Below are 23979 nucleotides of genomic sequence, written 5' to 3' on the forward strand. Positions count from 1 at the left end.
TACTCCTTTAGTCCCAGCACTTGGGAGGCAGAGGCAGGCAAATCTTTATGTGTTCAAGGCCAGCCAGACTCACATCACACACACACACACACACACACACACACACACACACACACACACACACACACACACTCACACACACACACACACACACACACACACACACACACACACAAATTCACACATGTATACATGCACATGCACATGCACATGCACACATGCCCAAATATTCCTTCCTCCAGCTTGACACTCCCTAGTGGCGTTGTTCATACCACTCCACCATGCACCTTCTGCAGACTCCTCTGGACACTCAGACTTCTCACAGCTCTCTTCTTCAGTAGCCATTCTTGTCCCTGTTGGCTGGTCTGGTCTAGCATTGCTTTGATCTATCTGTCTAGAATCTGCTCTACTTCAATACCATGGTCTTGTTTCAGAATCACAGCCATACATCCTGTGCCCTTCTGTGCAGAGTTCGATGAATGGCTTACTTACAGGTCTTGCCTATAGAAGCTATAAAATTTCAAAAATTTCCCCCAAATAACTATGAAATTACATGACTCTAATACTTCAAGAAAGGAAAATATTCTTAAACATTGGTACTAAAATCCATACCTTAATTTTAACTTCATTTTTATTCCAAACTATAGTTTATTTGTTGGTTTGTTTATGTTTGTTTACTTAGTAGATTTTTAAAGGTATAATTTTACTATGTATTCCAGGCTGGCCTTTAACTCTCTATGGAGTCTTGGCTGACCTGACTGGAGATCATCCTGACTCGGCCTCTCCGTGCTGAGATTACAGCTGTAGCCCTGCAAGCATCTTGGCTGCTGCATTAACGTAACTCTAAATATCGTTTTAGGTATTTTTAGGTATAGTGCTAAGTGACACAAAGCATGATCATGTTCATATCGATCGTCATCTAACTTCAAAGCTTCTCTTTCTAAAATGCAGCTCCAGAGCCATTCACCTCTGCACTTCCTTTCAGTCCCAAACTGAGGTTCCTGCCTCTGTATGCTTTACTCAGGCCAATGGGACACAGCAGGGTTTGCCTTTTATGGTTGACTTATTTCCCTCAGTATGGTATCTTCAGGACTCACCCAGGTCTGCTGCGTGTCGGAATGCTAAGGCAGAATCACAGTTCAGTTGTATGTATAAGTCTTTGGAATTCATTGATCCATGATGTGTGTACTGCCCTTATCTTTGGCTAATGTATGATAATAAGTGTGTGTGTGTGTGTGTGTGTATGTGTGTGTGTGTGTATGTGTATGTGCACTCATGCACACACTAACAAATGCTCAGCCTCTGATGTGTGTGCATGTGTGTATGTGTATGTATGTGTGTGCATGTGTGTATGTATATGTGTGTATGTGTGTGTATGTGTGTATATGTGTGTATGTGTGTATATGTGTGCATGTGTGCATGTGTATATGTGTGTGCATGTGTGTGCATGTGTGTATGTATATGTATGTGTGTGCATGTGTGTATGTGTGTGTATGTGTGTGTGTATGTATATGTGTATATATGTGTGCATGTGTGCATGTGTATATGTGTGTGCATGTGTGTGCATGTGTGTATGTGTGTGTATGTGTGTGCATGTGTGTGTGTGTGTGTGTGTGTGTGTGTGTGTGTGTATGTGTATGTGCACTCATGCACACACTAACAAATGCTCAGCCTCTGCTCTCAGTTCTCAGGGTGCAAAACCAAAAGTTGGATTGCTGAGCCATATGGTCATTCTATAGCAAAGCTTTTAAATAACCGCCATGCTGTTCTGCACGTTGTCTACCTAGAGTGGACAAGGAGTCTACTTTCTTGGTGTACTTGGTGACACCTACTTACCACTCCTGTTACTGTTTTATTGTAGCTACCCAAATGGCCACAAAGTCCACACACCGTTTATGGATTCTGTTGTAATATAGGAACAAGAGAAATTCCACTTAAGTCTTGTTCCTTGTGTCACAGAAGGGCTGGCTGGCCCAAGTCAGGTAACTCATACAATGTCACACAGAATGGAGCTAGACCGTTGAAGCCAGCCCCCTTTATCCCCACCTGTCTACGAGTCTCTTAGACACTCAATACAGAAATGGAGAATAAAACATGATAAATACCAGGATTTGGGATTCGTCTGGGGTAGTGATGAGATTTTGTGATGGAATCCTTGACTTGTATGAACTTTCTAATAAAATCAGATAGGCTTCATTCAGAAAGGCTGGTGAGCCTCAGTGAGCCTTGGTCTCCTCCTCATCAAAATGGAGATGACAATACTTGCCTGCCAGGAGTGTTGTAAAGGTTAAATGAAATTATAAATCATCCTGTATAGTCCTGATATTATACCTAATCACTTTTTTAAAAAGTGATAGTTGCCTAGTATTTGCTAATTTGACTTGTTTTTTGATGATAGAGCCTTCCTTGGTTTGGCTTTAGCTTATTTCTGGTAGTTTCTTTCCAGTTTAGGGAGGGTTCTAGCAAAAGGTCAGAGGAACAACGGCAGCAGATGGACTTCCTGAACCGTGTGCCAAAGGGTTCCTCGTCCGCCTTCAGGCTGCAGCCTCCACCCTCCACACAGCATAGAGAAGCTCAAGGACAGACCCAGACATTGTAACTGGACCTTCCTGAGCACTCCCCGGGGCAGACTCCAAGTCTGACGCAGAAAATGTGCTGCGCTCATCACCGCAGCTGCCCAAGGTGGAGCCTATTGTCAAGGTTCTTCATGTAACAAAAAGAGGAAAGGGCCTATCAAGGCATTTCCTGCTCACAGGAGCCGTGAGCTTCCATTAATTCTTTGTCCTGAGTCAGTCTGTCTCCCCTAGGCCAGCCCCGCGGCAGACCTGCAGTCCCCTAGAACAGAACAGGCAGTTAATTTTAAAACCTTTTCAGGAGGTTAACAAGGGAACAAGTTCGGAGGTCAGGTGACACCACCTACACTTTCCATATGGAGAACGACACAGAGACAGTACAGTTGTTCAGAAACCTGCTGAAACTTGCTAACTGCATTGCTGCTGGCACAGATGTGTGAGGACAGGAGGGAAGTCTTTACCTGTTTTTTAATAGACGCTTTCTGAACACTGCTTCAGTCTATACACGCATTAAGTCTATGCTCGTATTATGGAAGGATGATCTAGGCATAAAGGCAGAAGGTTGAGAACTGCGTCAGTTAGCCATGAGGTGAGTTTAAAATCCCCAAATGAATGATGGGAGTTTCACCAACTAATCTAATGTCTTTTCTTGGGGAAGGCCTGGATTCCTAGAGCTGTAGGGTGAGTTATTCAGAGTATGCATGGTAAGGAGTTAATCTCACAGAGGATCCAGCAATGAGCCAGACAAGGAGGAAGAAGCCAAGTGATGTGTAGATGGCAGTGCTGTGGGTGAGCACCAAACGCTAATCTGAGACCAAAATTTAAAAATTATAAAAAATAAAAAGGTAGAAATCAAGACATCATGACCAAGTGTCTGAAAGAGGTCACCATAAGTCATCCAGCTACCAGCTGACCACAGAGGCACCAGAGAGCCAGCAGACAGTGACACTGACCCAGATCAGAAGAAAGCACTCAGGCAAACACGGAGTTTGTACTAAGCACAGTAGTGTTCGCCTCCAGCTACTACGTGTTGGATTGATCTGGTACATGTGATGTCTGTATGTCTCAGGGGTCAGGAGGGAAGCTCTGCTGTGCAAAGTCCTTCAGAGCTTGCCAAGGTAGGGTGAACGCCCTCAGGTCTCTCCGTCTCCCTTCCCCTCCACTTTATTTCACCCTGATTTTTAGTGGTTCAGTTTCTCCCATTAATTAGTAAATCAGGAGTCACTGTTTTATATTACAGATGGTGTGTTGTGTTAGCGTGATTGTCTTCCCGAGTCAAGCTGCAGTCCCCAGAATCTTGGGATCCTGCTCTTTCTTAGCTTAGCTGCAGGGCTCTCTATCAGATACAGCTCAGGCTGGCCCAAGCAGCCACTGCACCTCATTTGCCCTGTGTTTTCACAGAGCTTTCTGAAAGCAACAGCGAAAATTCAAAGTAAAACTCAATCCTTTTACACCTGTTTCAAAAAACAAGAAACTAATGTAAAGAGATGGGTGAGAGGAAGCAGATTTGAAATCCATAGATATAGACCCATTGATATCTTTCAGGAATAAAAAAAAATTTACATTCTAGACTAGATCTTCAAATGTGAAAGAAAAAGACACTTGTTCATGACTGTAAGAAGCTTTAAGCCAAAAAATCAGATATTCCAATTGCCATTTTGCCTATATAATGTTCAACAATTAACTAACTGATTTATTTTAACCAAGTTATCTTACTAAATGATTATTTAGGATAACACAGTATGATATATATATATGTGTGTGTGTGTGTGTGTGTGTGTGTATGTGTATATATAAGATATACTATAAAGAAATTATACAAATATTACATTTCCCCCAAAGTAAAATCAAAGCTTGGTTGGTAAAACATTAGCAAGCCTTCCCTCTCCAGTTCCCACACTACTTAAACACAGATTATGGAGCTGCCTAAGCCATTCCATTGATTCTGAAATCCTTCCCCTATAAGGTAAGATATATAGAGTTACTTCTGTGGTCAGCACAACCTTTTCCTCGTTGAGAAACTTCCTTGCCTCCGTCATGCTCAACTGAATGAAACGCCCAGGCTGCGACAGGTTGTGATAGGACTCCAACTGGAAGAAGCCAGGACACAGTGTTCAGCTGTCTTAGATCTGTACCAAGACATACAGAGACTCTATCAAAAACAACAGAGCAGAATGTCAGCAAAGCTGCTTTCCAGATGTTCAGGCAATTTGTTCCCTTCCAAGGAAAGATTTTAAGCTACCATGCTTAAGGGAAAGCAGGCAAAGTACTTAGGAGTGGCAATAAATACACCCTGGCCGCATGCTGTCTCGTACACAGCTCTTTCAATATAAACCATGGCTCTCCCTAATGGGCCAAGGAGATAGATGCCAAGGTACATTCAAAGAGTACTGTTGAAACTGCAAACAAATACTTGTGATGAGGTGATATCTGTTCATGTTAAAAGCAAAACAAGCACTTGTGGAGTGCTTATTTTATATTAAGTTCTATGCTAGAAGTGCTTGTAATGTTTAACCAAGAGCAGAGTTCACACACCCTTTCCGGCACTTAACCAAGAGCTTAACAGCCGCATAGGTTATTAGTTCAGACTTACAGCAATCGAGAGAGACAGGCACAGAGGTGTTCTGAGTTGAATGGCATACCCTCAGTGGAAAACCCATGGGTTGAAATAGCTCACGATATGGCTGTGCTTGGTGGTAGACCCTAAAAGAGAAAAATCAGTTAAAATAAGATCATTGGACTGACCTCTAGTCTAGTCTATCTGTGACTTAGTCTAAGACGTAGAAAGAAGGGCATATGAAAGACTTGGGAGCCTGCTGTCCACATGGAGAGGAGCCAAAGACACCAGCAGTCCTGACCTCACACACAGCCTCCAGAACCGGGAAGAAATAAATCTCTCCTGTTTAAGCTAATCAGTCAATGGTTGTATTAGTTATGGTTTGTGTCACTATAACCCAATCCCTGACAGAGCAGTTTAAGGGGGTGTGGTTTACCCTGACTCATGCTTTCAGACTGTACAGTCATACCTGTCCGGGCTTGCAGCAGAGGGAGAGCATTATAGTAGACTGGGAAACAGAGAGTATACCAGGCCCAGAGCCTATAGCCGCCGAGTGCCCACTGATGGTACTCCATTTCTCCCAGATATCTCCCAGCTCCTAAAAGTCACACAGACTTTCAACACACTGCCACTCTTCAGGAATAAGCAACCCAAACATAAGTCACGGGCATTTCAGATTCAAACTACAAACAGCAGTGGTTCCAACACACTAAAAGATGATATTGTCATCACCATAAGTTGATAATGAAATGGGTTAAACAACACATAAGTAACTTCCTCAAAATTCTATGAAACTAAATTAAAAGGCTGCCCGATCTTCATAAAACCTCTTGGCCTACTCAGTTTGTCTGTCTGCTGTCCACCATACAGCATATTCATGAAGAGAGGGTCAAGGTGAGAAAAGTCAGAGAGCAGCTTTGTCCCTTAGCAAGCATCCTGTCGTCGATGGTTCTTTTTCCAGTGCTGACTTCAGCATTCCTGACTTGAGTCTCCCTGGTACTCTGCTGTCCTCCCTGTAGAGTCTCTGTGGATGAGGCGCATCAGGGGGTGAGCATTCCCAGAGCCACTGATGCACTAACTCACTGAAGTAGCTGCTAGTACAGATCATTAAGTGGTCCTTTTGAAAAGACTAACTTGTCTGAAGTAAGAAAGAAAGTTCCAGAATAGCAGCAAGCGGGGGAATATATGAAGAGGAGAAAAAAAGACATTCCCTTATTGTTTTGAAAGCTCAGCAATTGCTGAGACTATGCACTTTGGGGAGTTTCAGTGATGATGTAATCACCGGGGACTGGTACAATCAGGTTAGAGTTCCCCGGCACAGAAAGTCAGGGTAATGGTATTATTTGGATTAGATATGATAAGAATGAGTCATTGCATGATAAGGGGCAAACCACACCTCGAGTCAGTCTTTGCAAACTGTTCCGAGGCCCACAACACACCTGGAGCTGTACAGATGAATAGAAATGTGCGTGTCTTCACAGTGAATTTAGTTCATCTAAATCTGATTGGTGAGTCTCAATCTGACTGAGCCGTACCAACACCCAAGGAGCAATTGCCATGCCCAGGTAGCAGGGTCCATCCCCTGAAACTGGGTCATTAAACTCATCCTGGATTTTAAAGTGTTCTCCAGACCTTTTGATAAGAGTAGGCTTGCAGAGACAGGCTGGACCTGGTATTCGATGTGGAGGACTTCCCCCAGTCTAACGAGGCTCTCCCAAACCTTTCCACGGCGAACACTAGACATACGGAGGATGAGAAGAGAGAGTGGCTGTAAATAAACCCTTGTCCTGATAAGCATATGTGTACGCCAAATGTCAGACTACATCCGAAGAGAATACAGCTTGGCAGTGGGGAGGGGAGATCCATCAATGCCGACTGTAATCCTTACAATAAGTGCAAGGCTCCCCTCCAAACTTGAGTCATATGTTTTCAATAAGTGACAGAATTACTATGCCAAGGAAAGCCTCAAAGCCATGAGATAGACCCTTCCCTTGGTCTTACATTGTGAAGTGACAGGAGGCCCAGAGTAACCCAAGGAGTGTCTTGGTAAAACATGCTTTCCCCAGCTGCTCAAGGTGCTTGGTGAATATCTTATCTCGGGCTTTATGACCGGAGCAATTTGGAATCAGGGAGGCACTGGGATGGTAACAGCTCTACCCACATTGGAGATGGGCTCAAAGACTCTGCCCTCTCTCAGTCGTGGAAATGAGTGAAAATATTAGCAACCAGTGTGTGCAGAGGCACCAGCCACCCAGAACAGACAGAGTCTGAAAGCACAGGAGACCCACACAAGGCCTCTTTCCTCACCTTGTGTCTCTGGCGTGCATTGCTAATGATCAAAACCTTTCGCTGGGGTTTTGTTGTGCTTAAGAGAAACTCCTGCTTTTGGTGGGATGCCAGTGAGGGAGGCCAGGCAGGTACAGTTCACCATTGCCCTTGGGGATAAAACTGCCCCGTGAGAATAAAACCGGGGCAGAAGTCATCCAGTCACAGACAACAGGAAGGAATTTGCCCAAAGAGGAGTTGGAAATACTTCCTCCCCTGAATTCCTGTCTCAGTCTGGTGGTATTTGTGTACTGCTGCTGTCCACGGGTGAAGAAACAAAGGCCAGAGAGTGGGTGTGGGGTGTGAGGTGCTCTGGGCCCCTACAGCCCTGTCTGCAGTGTTTGGTGTAGCGTGCAGTGGGAAAGTTACTACAGGAACAACCTGCTTTTTCTAAACTGCGCAAAACCTTAAGGGGACCTGATGTTTATTGCCAAAATTCTGTAAGGTAATTTTGCTAGCGGGTTTCTGAACTGTATCTACAGACTCTGTGTGTCCACACCGAGATGTAGTTGCTTTAGTGGGCCTGTGACAGACACTCCACATGTCTAGAAACAGGCATAGTACTAGCAAAGTAGTCAGACTCACTGCACCCCACGATCTAAGCACAATCACCGAGCTTAAGGTTTTAACGGGGCAGTGTGGAAGGTTGCCATTTTCCTATCTCACCACACAGCCTTTTCTTCTTCTGGGTCAAGAGTAGCTAGCTGCCATGTAGCAGCTCTCTGTCACTAAGTAAAGCCCCCCCCCCCATGCCTTTTCCCTCTGCAGCACAATGGAAAGGCCATGGGGTTCCGGAGGCATCTGAGTGAGCTGTGAGTTCAGCTGCTCTCCCACATTATTTTTCAAGGCCAGATGTGCACTCCCAGGTGGCAAGTGTTGCTGGTGTATGTAAAGTCCCCAGTGCTTCTCTGTTGCTTTCAGGACAAATCAATCCTGCTAGTCCTTAAAGGCTCAGCGATCTTCTAATTGTCACTCTTTATTGTTTAGCCCCACCCCACCCCACCCCAGGTCACAATCGATGGGAGACTCAAACACGAGTCACTCACTCCTGCCTCTGTGAACAATATGCCCGTGGGCCAGCCAAAAGGGTTTCCCTTTTGTCTGTTACTCTTTCATGGAATCTTGAAGCATGTCCCAGGTTGGGACTACATGCTAATCCTCAGCACATACACAGATTCAAACAGATACACATGCTCACATAGCTATAGGCTGGACACACTAACATACACTCATGCACACACACACATGTACATCCACTCACTCAGACATATTCATATTACACAAGAACATACATGAACACATAACCTCACATAGACACATGTATACACAGACACATTCACACACTCATGAGTGCTTACCCAGATACACATATACATACACAGGAATACAGATTTGCACATGAAAACATACACAAATACATATTCTCATATATCCACATGGACATATGCATACACAGATATACCTATATGTATATACCTAGATACATACACATCAATTGCACAAATATAGATGATGCACATGTGACTACTTTCTCATACAGTGTGTGTATCTATGTACCTCCTACATTTTTGCTGGGGGAGTGAATAAGATACAAATTCAGCACCCCTCCCCATGAGCTCCCCATGCAGGACTGGTCATTTCATACCTAGGCCATGCTGGGAATGTCTGTATAAGCAGAAAGTCACCTGGTGTGCTCTGCAAGGACCAAGAGGCCCCTGGCAGTGGCTTTTCTTTTAAGTTAGCAGATCAGACTTTTCAGAGAAATGTCAATGACATTCAAATCACCCGTGACGATGGAAGAATGTGTAGCTAGACCCACAACCCAGACCTTTCTCAATAAATCCTGTATGCTACAGAATCCTCTTGCTGCGAGCAGGTAGCAAGTGGAATGAATGGAACAGCAAGCCTGTGCTTTCTGTCAGGCCCCAAGAGAAAACCAGCCCCCAGCCCCTAAGTGCCCAGAGGAGACATAAGGAGGGGCCTTGGTTCCAAGCTGTGAATGTGGCACTGCCTTAAATGCACAGTGCCACCGAGATGCTTAACTAGGACATGTCCACGTGGTAAGCAGATGGACAGGTGAGACAATGACTGACAGAAGCCATACTCTACTATCTTTTCAGTTGATTAGTGAACTGCAGAGGAGGAGGAGAGCTTGGTCTCTCATGGTAACACAATCAAAGCTGCTATCCAAAGGCACGAAGGCCATTCTTCCTAAGTTGTATGTCATCAGCAAGATCCCCAGTTGTTGAAGTTTATAGCCCTATGTGCATGGGGATACATCAGTACAGACACACATTCTCTTATCTATTCCATCAAAATACGTTTAGAGAATTAGCTGGCCCTCGGTATGATACGTCAGCAAAAGTTAGCAATGATGGTGATCCCAGTGAGGTGATCGGATTAATGAGCTACTAAACCCTTCATGCTTTTATGATCTCTTATTACACTAAGTTCTTACAGTTCATATGGCCCTCCTTGTGTCAGAAAAAGAACTCAGAACTGAAACTGTCCTCCTTTATGTCGTTTAAATTTTGTTTTCGATTTTGTGTATATATATATATGTGTGTGTGTGTGTGTGTGTGTGTGTGTGTGTCTGTGTGTCTGTGTGTCTGTGTGTCTGTGTGTCTGTGTGTCTGTGTGTGGGTTGTACAAGTGGATCCAGATGCCTGCTGAGGCAAGAGAGGTATCAGATCCCTAGAATTATAGGTAGTTTCGAGTCATACAAGTATGTATTCTTGGAACCAAAGTCAGTCCTCTGTTAAAAACAGCACTTGCTCTTAACTGCTGAGCCATCTCTCTGACCCCTCGGCTCTGCTTTCCTGATAATGCCTATTTTTATCCGACACTACTAGTGTTTATTATGCAGTTAAAAAATCATCTTGTACAATCACACTGATTCTGCTCCGTTCTTCCCAAAAGAGGGGAGACAGCTTGTAACAAGCTACTGGTGGAATTTTCGTTTTTTCTCCTTCACGCATTGGTGAAGACAGATGACACTACACTCTACAGATAATAACAGCATCAGAATAGAGAGTTCTGAGAGCATGCGGGGAATTAAACCTAAGTTCAGCATCTGAGCTGTGCTTCCTTCATTGGGATGCATAAAGGAAGAGATGGACTAATTGATCGTTTAGACATGATCGTACCGAGCGACAGTTGCTGGCCTTGAGTTCACAATCCTCTGCCTATTTCTCCTGAGTGGTAGGGTTTCAGGCAGAGGCAGCCAGACCCAGCTCTGTCTTTGAATGCAGTGCAACTTAAAGATTTTCATAATGGTTCCCATAAGGACTAGGTCACTTATTCTGAGCACACACACACACACACACACACACACACACACACACACACACAGCTCAGTGTGCATCAGACTGAAAGCCAGGAGACTGAACAGAGGACTTCTCCACAGTCCCTACTTTCATGAGCATATTCTGGCCAAGTGACTATCCCCGCTGAAGGCTGCCTCTGTGGTTCTTAACCTCTTTTGGTACCATCTGAAAATCTGATGAAGAGTATGAATAATCCTCCTAGATAATGCTCATAGGCATTTTTCACACAAACACACACATACACATATCACAACACTCACATATACACACAAACACACACCACACACACATACATATGCACACACTCACATATACATTACATGTACACACAGTCCCAAACACATCACAACACATACATACATACATACATACTTATCACATACATTTACACACATATGCACACACACATCACACACACACATTCACAAACACATCACAACATTTACACACATACATATCACAACACTCACACACATGACATACACTCACACACATATGCACACATTCATATACACATCACACACACTCACAAGCACATCACAACATTCACACACACTCACACACGGATGCACACATACTTGCATACACATCACACACACACGCACACACACGCAAACACACACACACTTGTAGAATAATTCTCCCTCCCCCCCTTTTTTTATTTCCAGGGACTGAAACTCAGGATCTTGTATATATGGTCAGTGATCTAATGCTGACCTATAAGCCTAGATAAGGGTCCCATGGATCAATGTGTAATGACCTTCAACAACTCAATAATTATTGACAGAATACAGATGTTTAACTATGTTCTTTTCTTTTTATAATTTTTGTATTTAAAATTCTGGCTTATTGGGATGTGAAGTATATAACTTAATTAATTTGAAAAATAAAATAAAAATCTGGCTTAACCCTCCTGAAAGGTTCCATATAGCTCATTTGTTTTGATATAGCATATTCAGCATTTAAAAGAGAAAACTTGGAGCCAGGCGGTGGTGGCACACGCCTTTAATCCCAGCACTTGGGAGGCAGAGGCAGGTGGATTTCTGAGTTTGAGGCCAGCCTGGTCTACAAAGTGAGTTCCAGGACAGCCAGGGCTACACAGAGAAACCCTGTCAAAACAAACAAACAAACAAACAAACAAAAATAAAATAAAAAACAAAACAAAAATCCAAACCAAAAAAACAAACAAACAACAACAACAAAAAAGAAAAACTTAAAAGAGAAAACTTGGTAGCTTTGCTGAATTTCTGGAAACTTTTTTTTGCCTTTCTATTAAGAAAGCACAGTGGGCATTGGCTTATGCCTTTTTAGAAATGCTTTATTATAAATTATACTGGAATAAGGAGAGAGATATTAATGTTATAATGACCCACAGAAACTTCATCATAATTCACTCGAACTTCAAAACATACCGTTTAGGAAGAAATAAATGGGTATGTATCTGCTGTAGTGACAGAGGAGAAATTTCACGAAAAATGAAGATAGATTATGGATATATAAAAGCAATATTGCCAAATTACTCTGTGGGAAACTCTATGCCATGAAGTTTAAAATGGGGGCGGGGAGAAGGCTCTGTAGACACTTGGCGCTGTAACTTGTTTTGGAAAAGTTTGGCAATCAGCATAAAGCTACTCTGGAAGATTTAGAGTCAACCCCTAGAAAAGTTTACAATGATCAAAATTTACCATCCTATATTTTTCCCTTGGGGACGGATCACCACAGAGCAAAGAGAAGCTAAGTTGATAATAATTTATTAGGGCTATGTATCACTTACAATGCATAATAAATAATTTTAAAAAACCCACAGCATCCTTCTAAAATCCCCCATATTCATTTCCTAATGCTTACTACAGTGTCTGGAGGACATTTAATTAGATTAGATTTTAGCATTAGTCAGAGAGTTTTAAAAAGCACATTCGAAAGTTGTTCACAGTCCTTCGGATTTATGAAGGGCCCCATTATTTCAGCTTTGTGCAAACCATTTTGAAGTGTGTACAAATCCTGTAGAAACATAGCCCATGCTGTGGGGTTTTACTGGGCTGGGCCAGGCATCCAGTTCTTTGACTTTAACAGCAGGGGGTGCACTGTCTTAGCCATTGTATTCAATGCAAGCAGACAATTACTGATCTCTAAAAATCTTGACCAATAAACAGCACGGAGATTTAGCCACATTTTTAAACATTCAGATTTAAAAAAAAAAACACACAAAACTTCAGTAAACCACTTATGCTTCATATTCCTTCTCTTCCCTCCCTCCCCACTTCAATATTTAAAAAAAGAAAAAAGGAAGAAAAGAAAAAAGAAAACAAAATAATAAACCGAACAACAAGAACAAAAACCAAGTTAGGTTTGAGTTTAGTCTTAGGGCCTTGCCAACGGCCCTGGGTGCGTGCACTCAGTCCCCACAAACGCAGTGTTCTGGTCAGTGCCTCCATCCTCTCAGGCTATGTCCTTTCCTGCTGTGAGAGTTCTCAACGCCTGCTGAAGGCACTTGGCTCCCAGTGGGACAGCTCAGGGCTGCAATGAGTTGCAAGTCTGTGTAGCTGGTGAGTTATGTATGTCCCTTTCCATCCTCGGGGTCCTGTCGGAGGAAGCTCTCAAGCCTTTTCGCGGGACACTGCCCGTGCCAGAGCTGGCAGGCTCACTGGGTCTTTAAAGGTCCATTGGTGGATACGCTCTTGCCCAGCCTGCTGTGCTCAGTGTACCTTGATGGAATATTTCCGCAGTTTGAGAAACTGAAGAAGCTTGTCTTTTGTCCTCTTCTTCAGGGCCATGAGGGCTCGAGTTTTCTCCTCCAAATCTTGGTCGATGGCAAAAATGATCTTGGCCCGCTCCTCTGCCTTCTTGTCTCCGGAGTTCCTGAAGAGCCTCTGCAGGGACTCCTGGTCTATGTTCTCAAAGATGTTGCCCACAGCTTTCTTGCGAGCGGCTGTGTCGAAGTGGTAGCCGTGGATGGACGGGCTTACTCGAAGAGACGAGGACATGCTGGTGGCTTGATGGCTTGGCTTGGCTTTCATCGATGTGGGTCTTCCACGGCTCAGCTTGGGCACTTCCAGGGGAGTCTGTTGTAAAAATCGTCCCAGGACGGCTATTTAAAGGGTGAACAAAGCTCGGGACTCAAATTACACTGGTGACGTCACATTGATCCCAGGGAGGAAAAAACCACAGAACATTAACAGTTGCCTTGCCAAAGATCTGGCTCCGGATGCTAGAATGCATTTCAAAGCTTGTTTAGAGATAGCTGGCTACAAGCTTGCCTCTTTACACCTCAGACGGCATTGTGCCTTACAAACTGGCTCTTCCTTCCAGAAGCCGAAATCAGGAGAGAGAGAGAAAAGAAAAGGCTCCAAATCTTTGCCTACGATTGAAACAAGGAGTTCTGCCAAGCTCAACAGAGTTTCAATTAGTACAAAAGTTTTAAAGTGTGGGCCAGACCCTGGCAGCCTAGGTCTGTGTGCCTTTTGCCTGTCCCTATCAGGGTGAGGGTGAGGAAGTCAGAAGAAAAAAAAAAATGCTTGGGAGGACAGGAAGTCTGACTCTGGAGCTAAAGTTTACTGACATGGCTCAGCCCGAAAGCACAAATCTCAAACTGTACCTGAGTGCTGTATGTAATTTCTGCTGGGAACTGCAATTTAAACAGTAATAGCGGCAGATGGTAGCTCCCCAGCTTGTGTAAGTATTGACAGCAACAACTATTCAAAAGCAAGGAGCAAAGGTTAATGGTGGTGCTGTGGGTACTTAATGCCCACAAGGAATGAGCTGATCTTTTGTTTTGAGGGCTACTTTGGAGTCACTCAGCATTATCAGAATGCTGCTATCTTCATTACACGCTTTTAATCTATTACTTTTGCTATCCACAAGACTCAGATACGTACAGCTGTTCTATGCTAAATGTCACCTTCCTCTGACCTAGAGATTCCTCTTTATGATTCAAATCTCTACTCTCCTTTCTGGTCCTCCAAGAAACTAGAATGGACTTTTAATGTTATTTCACTTATAGTCAAGAAAATCACACACCTATAACCCCATCTGTCTTAGAAGGCTGAGGCAGGCTAGCAAGCTGCAGGACAGACTGAACTACACAGGAATGAATGCCCTGTCTCAGAATTAAATTAAATGAATAAAATAGAAATAAAATCATTTATTTTACCTTAATAAAGTTTATGTCTCACTAGGAGAAAGGAGTGAGACATTTTTGCATATGTCAAAACCTTTTGCATTTTTCAAAACCTTTTGTTTTGAAGGCTACTTTGGAATCACTCAGCATAATCAGAATGATGCTATCTTCAACTTTTAATTTATTACTTGAAGATATGACTATTATGTGAAATTACAGTGTCTTCCTATTACCTGAAAGAAATGTTCACTGTGGATAAGTATGCGCCAGAGTTGCTCAAGCACATAACGGGCAGGGAACTTCTACAAAATCCCAGGAGATGTCCAAGCCAGAGGGCCCCAGCTCAACTGTCACCCTCATCACCGACGACTGTAGTGGCCGTCACCCAGGAGATACAGATAGCTCAGGGGAGGGGCAAGTTAGTTGGGAGACCTTCAATATGAGCTGGTAAGATCCTAGCTGTTCTAGCAATGGGGGGTCTAGTGCACTTGTGAGCATCTGTGGTGTTGGCTGAGATCATCTTCTTCCAATGCCTATTTCCTACCCTTTGCGGGCAGGGATGCTTTCTGAAGATTCACCTCCTCCCAAGCTGAGCCCGTTCAACTCTGTCCTCTCACCAGAGCTGAGACCGCTTATCCTGCATTCTCTACCCTGGCAACACTCTCTACCCAGCACCCAGGGCATTGTTCTTGGGGCCACCCCAATAACTTTTTGAATTTAAAAAAAAATTTAAAGAATGACTTATTTTATGCATATGAATACACTGTAGCTGTCTTCAGACACACCAGAAGAGGGCATCAGATCCCATTATAGATGGTTTATAGATGGTTGTGAGCCACCATGTGGTTGCTGGGAATTGAACTCAGGTCCTCTGGAAGAGCAGTCAGTGCTCTTAACCACTGAGCCGTCTCTCCAGCCCTATTTGTTTTTATTTTATGAGCATTTGGTGTTTACCAATTTTACCTGCTTGTGCGTCTTTGTGATGGTATTAGATCCCCTAGAACAGGAGGTATAGACAGTGATGAGCTGCCTCATGGATGCTGGGAATTGAACCCGGGTCCTCCAGAAGAGCAGGCAGTGGTCTTAACCACTGAGCCATGCCTCCAGCCCCTGGATTCTTTGATAATTTTGTACATGGATATAACATAGTTTGGTCGTTTTCACTCTCCTGTTCCCTCTTACACCCATGTCCCACTCTCGCTGAATTCTTTATTCTTCCCACTAAGTGCCCTCTCTTAACCATGTCTTGTATTTTACTTTTTCATGTTTTACTTTTATTTTATAATGACTCACTGAGTTTATTTAGTGTCACATGCACGAATATGAACAGGGTTTTGTTGTTTTGTTTGTTTGTTTGCTGTTTGTTTTACCAGAGCACAGACAATTTACCAGTTACTCCCACCACTGAAGAATATTACTCTCTCTCCCCAGCAACTCATTACTGGCACTTGCTTCCCAGAGAAGGGCTGGGGCTTCGTGATCCTCACCTCTATCCATATGGAATGTTAACTGGCTTAATCGTCTGCAGGTGACCACAGCTGTTGAGAATTAATGAATCCAACCATTGAGCCATGCCCTGAAGACAGCATTTGACAGTACTCATCCCCATTTTCTGGCTCTTGTGTCTTTCCCTCCTCCGCATCTGTGATGCTCTCTGAGTCTTTTGAGACTGAAACACATTCCCCACTTGGAGAGGAGCATGCAACCGTCCTTATTCTCTGTGCCTTGCCCAGTCTTGACTCTCTGCAAACAGAAGCTTCTCTGGTGAGAGCTTATTCTCTGAGTCTAGCAATAACCTATGAGCATAAAAATAAATGCCAAGAAGGCAGTTTGACACCATATCCATTTAGCAAAAGAGTAGTAGGTTTCTACCTAGAGCCTATAACATCCACAGTCTTTGGCTTTTGACCATGTTTACACACCATGCATGAATCCCACCCTGGGATAGTGCCTCGGATCCTGTAAGAAGGTGATTGGATCACACCCATCACAGTCATGCATAGTAACAGGATTGATCTGAATGTGAGCTACTGTGGTACCTGATGGCTTGTGCTCCATCACGTCACCCACTGAGAGTATACAGATGTGAGTTGAGAATCGTGAGGTGTAGAGATTCATCCTATGGTAGGAGGGGGTCCACGGAATGACAAGTCTTTATAAGACAGAGGCAGAAGGTTAGAAGTTAAAGACACTAACTAAGCTGCAGCCTCTCAAAATGGCAGGGAGAGTCACAAACCAAGGGATACAGGTTTTTCCAGTTCTCTGGTTCCCTCTCAGGCCACCCAGAAGGACTTCAGGCACTCCCTGAAAGTTGAGTTGGGGCCTCAGCCTTCCTAGCATGTATGGCAACAACTTTGTATTCTTTTATGCCAAGAAATCTGCGGTGATCTGTTATTGTAACAGACAGAATGGAATACACTTTTCAAGCCATTTAGCTATGAAGACATGAACTCGGAATTCCTTGATTCTGAAGCCAGAGTATTTTTGAGCTCTGTCTTTGTGAATTGTTTTATTTTTTTAAATATCTAACAGTGAGCACCACCCATGAAGGGCTGCCTAAAAGCATTCACATAGATTTGAAACATGAAGGAATTTCAAAAAATTGTCTAGGTGACAAGTCTGTCCACAGGAAAACAATGTCAGTGTCTGTTGCCCAGAAATGTGACTCAAAGCCGGTTGATGGCCTTTGCCAAGGGAAACTCCACACTGTTGGGAAGTCCTTTGCACCTGCACCTGCCTCCGCCCCTCCTTGCTATTCTCAGCTACTGAGGTGGAAGACAGGATTGAAAACTGTTCAAGGGGACTCCTGGGTTGCACCTGGATACCTGACAGTTTTTAATCCCTGCAATAAAGACAAGAGCTGATGAGGGTGGCCTAAAGGAAATGTCTTCGTGGCCCGTGTAGTTCCTTCTGGACGTTAATTTTCCAGTATTTGCTCATTATGCGAAGAGATTAAATGTTTGCCATCAACAAATGTGCATGATTAGTTTTGCGCTCAAAATGAAGGGATTTAGAAAACACGGGGAAAGAAGCATTTACTAAGTAGACATACCTGTTTTGTCCATACCTGTTTTGTCCATACCTGTTTTGTCCATGTAGGACATCCCTCCTAAAAGCCTGGGGATAGGTGTCACCAGCCCTTGACTGCTCCATTGGAAAGCAATGGACTCAGAGACACTGAACCAGTGGTGAGACCCCAAGTTGTTTATAGACACTATTTTTATCTCCAACCTCCCTTCTGAAAACATTTTCTGACCCTTCACCCGGATTACTTACCTCTCCTGTAGGGAAAACCACAGCAAGCCTGTGGTGTAGCTCAGTAGTAAAGTGCTCACGTAGAGGTTCAAACCATTGAAATCTGAGCTTTAAGCTTCAGCTGCATAGCCACACCACATGCATTCCAGCCTTGACAATAAGGACACAGTGTTGCTTTCGTACAAAGCATTTTGACATACAAATAGGATTTCACATTTACACATGAAAGCATGGAATGTTCCAGAAGTTGAAGTAGAACGTTCCCAGCATCTTGGTCCCCTTTGCGCAGAACCCACCGTGGACTGTCACTTCCTCTCAGCCAGCTCTGCATTTTGCCTGACATTGCTCAGCCTCTTGACTATGCATCCCCATTCGTGTGTCTCCTACAGTTTGACATTTCTATCTGACTCCCTTGCACTTCCCCTTCCAGGAGTTCAGTCAGTAGTCTATAGATTCATTCGCTGCTATAGCTGAATACCCACTATGTGCCAGGTAGCATACCATGCGCTTTAGGAGCAAACTGGGGGGAAATGGACATTGTCCTTCTTTTTGCCGATCATGAGAAATATTGAACAAACAGGTGAGCGCATAACTGTACCCAAAGAGGCATTTATAAGTACCACAGACACTTGAAAACACAATGAAAAGGTTTGTTCAGACTGGCAGAGCTTTCCAGACATGATGTCACACACCTTTAATACCAGCACTTAGGGAGCAGAGGCAGGTAGGTCTCTAGAAGTTCTAGGACATCCTTGCCTACATAGAAAGTTCCCTAACCATCCAGGGCTACAAAGAAAGACCCAGGCTCAAACAACAGTGAAAAACAGGTTAACAGATCCATGCATTGCATGTGAGCTGACTTGATATAGGACTATATACGTAGGATCTAGCCAGAAGAGTCTCTCCAGGGGCAGAGAAGAAAGCAAACGTCCTGGGGTCAAAATGAGCTTGAAGCCAGGGAAGGACATAGAGACAAGATGCCCTGAAAACAGACAGCAAAGAGGAGAGGAGAGGAGAGGAGCACAGTGCTGGCGGGTAGCAGGACTGCCGTAGGGAGGCAGTCTCTTTGTGAGTAAAACAAGACAGGCTTTTAAATCCAAGCCTGCAGAAGGAGTGGCTCAAGCTTTTACAGTTTACCTTAAAAAAAAATTTACTTTGACTACTGGACTACCCAAAACAACTAAAACAATAATGGTGTCTTCAGAGAGTGATCAGCTTATCCTAAACGTATTTTGAAAATAAACTCAAGGGTACTTGCACATCCGTTGGGCAGTAGGTGGAGGATAAAGCCAGGGCCAGTTCTTAGGCAGGTTGGTAGCAGCATAAGACAAAGAGGCTGAGCGCTAGTAGAATTTGGGAGGAAGCCAAGTTTGGTAATGCACACAGTACACCAAAAGGCCTGAATACAACCAGAAAATAAGCTGGGATCCAGAACAAGGGCTCTGCTGAGATCCACCAGAGGTGCCCACGCCTTCTTTCTCCAATAGCAATAGTCATGAACTCAGTCTTGCTACGGCTGTCTTTACCTCACACGCATGTAAATCCAGAACCCAGAATATTGCCTCCTCCAAACACATTGTTGGTTTTTATTATTTGATTTAAGAAAAGCCTTTAAAATATTTAGCATTTGAGATTTAGCCAGACTGGGTGGGGAGCATAAGGGGGCTTTTCGTCCAGAGTTCAACCTGCTCCAGTTTTGTATACCTAAAAATGATTGTCCTCAGCATTTGGTTGGAGAGTTTTACTATATTCTATGTTCTTATGTGAAACCCATTCCAGATTTACTTTTCCTTTTCTTTTCCTCTTTTTCTTTCCTTTCCTTTCCTTTCCTTTCCTTTCCTTTCCTTTCCTTTCCTTTCCTTTCCTTTCCTTTCCTTTTCTTTCTTTCTTTCTTTCTTTCTTTCTTTCCTTTTTTTTTTTTTTTTGAGTATAGTTATGGCTAATCCTTTTTAAAGTTAGCAAAGACTTTTTTTTCCAGGAAGCTTGGTTAACTACATTCTCAGTCCTTAATTGTTAGACCCTTACAACAAAGGGTAGTAGTTTTATTTAGAAAAATTTAGCCTGACATTTATTTTATATCTGAGAAAGGAAATAATAAATTTCACCTAAGATCCAAATGCAATCCAAATCTTTTCTGTGGAACTGTGGGGAAAACAAAACAAAAAACAAAAAAACAAAAAACAAAAAACCAAAAAACAAAAAAACCTCAACTTTATTGGAAAGAATTACAGCACAAGCCATTTTTTTTTTAAACAAAGTGCCTCTTCTTGAACGATGCTTTTGCATGTGAAATGAAACAGCTGTCTTTGGTTAAGCCATCAGTCTATATTTGAACCGTTTCCTAAAATAGAAACTGAAGATAAGCTGTTCCTTTTAAAATTTTAATTAGTTGTCCAGATTCAAACACTGAGCCCGGGTGTTTATAGCTCCTTTAGAAAGAAAACAGCTATGCACATAAACCAGTGTGTTTTCCTAAGGAAGTGAGCATGAGGTATTTGTAATATCTATAGCAGCGCGTGTGTTTCTGGAATCTATGGCTAGAGCTAAAGTAAGTCTTTGTGAGCAATCTCCTCCCACCTGGAGCTCCCGCCCACTCCAAGCACACATCTGGCCATGGCATGCTATGCTAGGTCCACCATTCTCAAAGTGGATGTAAGAGAAATGAGGATTTCTGGTGTGTGCCTTGGAGTTTAATGAACACTGCGGTACCACAGATGGCACCTGCAGCCATGCATAAAGACCCTCTTACTGTACTTTATTTTCCTAAGTGGGGTGCCACATCTGGCCTCGTGTCAGAGCAAACAAACATGTTTAACTCTCTCTCTCTCTCTCTCTCTCTCTCTGTCTCTCTTTCCTTTTTTTTTTTTTTTTTTTTTTTTTTTTTTTTTTTTTTTTTTGAGACAGGGTTTCTCTGTGTAGTCCTGGCTGTCCTGGAATTCACTCTGTAGACCAGGCTGGCCTTGAATACAGAGATTCACATCACTCTGCCTCTCGAGTGATGACATTAGCCCAGCCTTGAAACTCTGAAATGCTTTGTGGGTAAAACTCACCCGAGCAGGGACAATGCTTCTCACGTTAGCTATTTGGAAAGATTATGCAGCAGAAACAGTAGGACTGTCTAATAAGGTGCCTGCAGATGAAAAGAGAGCCATACATAAATAAACTCAAGGAATGCACATCTTTAAAAAACAATCACATTTGTGTTAGAAACTCTGCAGCTTAATTCACAATCTTTTTTTTTTTTTTTGACATGTATACATATGAACTTGAGACGACACTTCTGAAAGTGCAGTAAAATTACTTATGCTTACCCGCAGTTTTTAAATGCTGGTGAAAGACACTAACAAATATACCAGTCTTTCCAAGCACTTACTTTTCTTTAGAGGCATAGTGGCTGAAATTGGAACAGAGCTCAGAAAACTAGGCAAGAAACGAACTAGAGTGGAAACGGTCATTCTGCCGACCTGTTGTTCCCATCTTTTATTACTGGTTTTGTTTGGGTTTGAGACAGGGAGTCACTGTACAGCTCCAGTTGCCCTGAACCTCACAAAATTCATGATCCTCCAACCATGCCTAACCCTGCTCCATGCTATGATGGCAGCCTAACACTCTCATACCCAGCTTCCCCACTGTGAGTGTCTGAGCTAAAACTCTTCTGATGGTAAATAAAGAGATGCTATGGATGGAGTTAGTTACTTTCATAATAAAAGCCTAGGGTAGAGAGACATAAAACAAGCAGAGGGGACCACAAGGTGCTAGCCATGCACAAACTCCATTTAGACCAGACTATTCAGATCTTGTTGGACTCAGAAGCTGACCGGGCACTGAAGATGGTGCTTACATTAGTGTGTCCTATTAAGTTCCATGTTTGCTCATTCCAGTATTTTGTAATTAGGACAAGATGAAGGTTCAACTAGTCTAAGAAACTGTCTGACTCAAACATTTTTTTTTAATGCTGATCATATACCTGACTTCCACCTACAATTGTTTTAAAGATAAGTAATTAGTCAGCTTAAAAGGCAGTTGGGGCACAGGGCTAAGGATTCCCATCACCCCTGTGCATGGTACTGATGAGTGAGTTACCTAATGGTGAACTGGACCAGCTAGTGAGTCTTCTCCCAGAAGGCCTTGCAGCTCCTGAGGTACACCAGCTAGAAGTCAGTCATTGCCACAAGACGTATCACTAGAAGACACAATTCAACTTGCTAAAGGGGGGGAGGGGCACAGAAGGGCAGGGCTCAGAATGGAAGGGCTGACGCACACAAGGCAGGCTAGAGGCACCTTACAAGAGCCCTGCCTTGTTAAACATAGTCTAGGTGAAAGAGGAAAGTGCTGAGAGTGTTCAGGCGTGGCTAGGATGACCTTAGTCAGCGTATTGTAAAGGTGGATTCTTTGTTGGAATAGTTGGTGTTTCTCTTATATTAGCCTTTTCACACCAGAGCCTGCATCACCAAGTTATACACAGATTTAAAGTATAACATTTTCCAATTACATATAAGAAGGCACACACATGTATAATATATACATATAGTTGATGAACATTAGAACTGAAACACAAATTTCAAAAAGAAGCGTTCAGCAGTGTGTAGTGTTATGTTTCCTATTCTTACTCTCTCTCTTCTCTCTCTCTTCTCTCTCTCTCTCTTTTCTCTCTCTCTCTCTTTCTCTCTCTCTCTCTCTCTCTCTCTCTCTCTCTCCCTCTCTCTCCCTTTCTCTCTCAAAGACAGGTGGTAAATCACAATAATGACACTGTGTCTAGTGGCCACAGCTCAAAGTCTGAAAAGCCACTGAACCATTTTGTAAGGACATTCATGACCTAAGCAGAGAAGAACTGTGGAATGACAGAAGCTCCAACTCTAAGGCCACTATGGCAATGACTTGAGATTACTCTGAAAGTCCCTTCGACTAAGTGCAGACTTGCCTCTGTGCATCTTCACAGTTCAGACCATGCAGTCACGGTTTTTCTCCTTCCTCCGTACCATTGTCCAGTCTCCAACACTTGCTTTCCCACACACCTCCCATCTTCTCTGATGTCTCCTAAAGAAACAATCCCTGGACTTCTTCCTTCACAGTCACGGGATGATGCAACAGAAGCTTCCAGACCACAGCAGTGGGAGGAGATGGTCACTGAAAGAAATGATGGTCCTGCTGGACAAGGGGTGGAGACTCTGGGAAGCCTAGGGTAGACAAAGTATATCAGATGCATGCCCAGGACACACAACCTCTCTTAGAAGCACTGAGGGGAAATCTGTGAGTTTACCATGTATTGATTCACGAGTTTGAGAACTAAAACTTCAAGTGAGTTTCATGATGGCTGTCAAGGCTAAGTGCTTCTCTCTACAGACAAACATGAGTTAAGACAGATTAACACATAGAAGATGTTCCTGGAAAAGGACTGAATTTGTCTTTGGTGTGTTGGCGAGTTCAGAGTCACGGGGAGATTAGAGCAAGGTGTGCTACACCGTGGGTCCTTTTCTGAGCAGAGGAGGTACCGCACACTCTCTGACCTTTATTTGTTTTGAAAAATGAGCACCATTTACCAGCACTCTGCCCTTTAGAGCGCATTGACCTTCAGTTCCTTTGCTCTTCGTTTCCTTTTTAAATGGTCTTTCCATCCATTCACGTTGCGTTTGCCTTTTTCCTCCCAAGTTATAATACACCACACATGTTCTCAAACCTTGTGAAATGTCATTTCTGGTTTATTACATTCTAAGTTTTACCGTAAATTATTTAGAAATGACTTACATAGAAGAAGTCTTTCAGTCTTTAAGAATATGGATTGGGGTAAATATGGTGGGAGCCAATCCTGTGTTTTGTCATGTAGAT

At 43.2% G+C, this 23979-nt stretch overlaps 1 protein-coding gene and 2 long non-coding RNA genes across 4 annotated transcripts; all 3 read right to left on the reverse strand.

Moving 5' to 3' along the window:
* Positions 1 to 4339: 4339 nt before the first annotated feature.
* Positions 4340 to 6026, reverse strand: Gm30757. Of its 2 annotated transcripts, none has more exons than XR_001778533.1 (3): positions 5970 to 6026; positions 5167 to 5276; positions 4340 to 4702 (listed from the first exon to the last, which is right to left on the reverse strand). It is a non-coding gene; the product is annotated as a predicted gene, 30757 (long non-coding RNA). The 2 variants fall into 2 exon arrangements; XR_001778532.2 differs by lacking the exon at positions 5970 to 6026 and adding an exon at positions 5432 to 5478.
* Positions 6027 to 12073: 6047 nt separating this feature from the next.
* On the reverse strand, positions 12074 to 13848 carry Tcim (transcriptional and immune response regulator). Its single transcript, NM_026931.3, has one exon. The coding sequence runs from the start codon at positions 13796 to 13798 to the stop codon at positions 13478 to 13480; it is 321 nt and encodes a 106-aa protein (NP_081207.1). The 5' UTR covers positions 13799 to 13848; the 3' UTR covers positions 12074 to 13477.
* A 3544-nt stretch (positions 13849 to 17392) lies between these two features.
* Positions 17393 to 22754, reverse strand: Gm30845. Its single transcript, XR_001778534.2, has 3 exons — positions 22237 to 22754; positions 21204 to 21283; positions 17393 to 18303 (listed from the first exon to the last, which is right to left on the reverse strand). It is a non-coding gene; the product is annotated as a predicted gene, 30845 (long non-coding RNA).
* Between the last annotated feature and the right edge of the window lie 1225 nt (positions 22755 to 23979).

The sequence above is a fragment of the Mus musculus genome, chromosome 8, assembly GCF_000001635.26.
Source record: "Mus musculus strain C57BL/6J chromosome 8, GRCm38.p6 C57BL/6J".
NCBI lineage: Eukaryota > Metazoa > Chordata > Mammalia > Rodentia > Muridae > Mus > Mus musculus.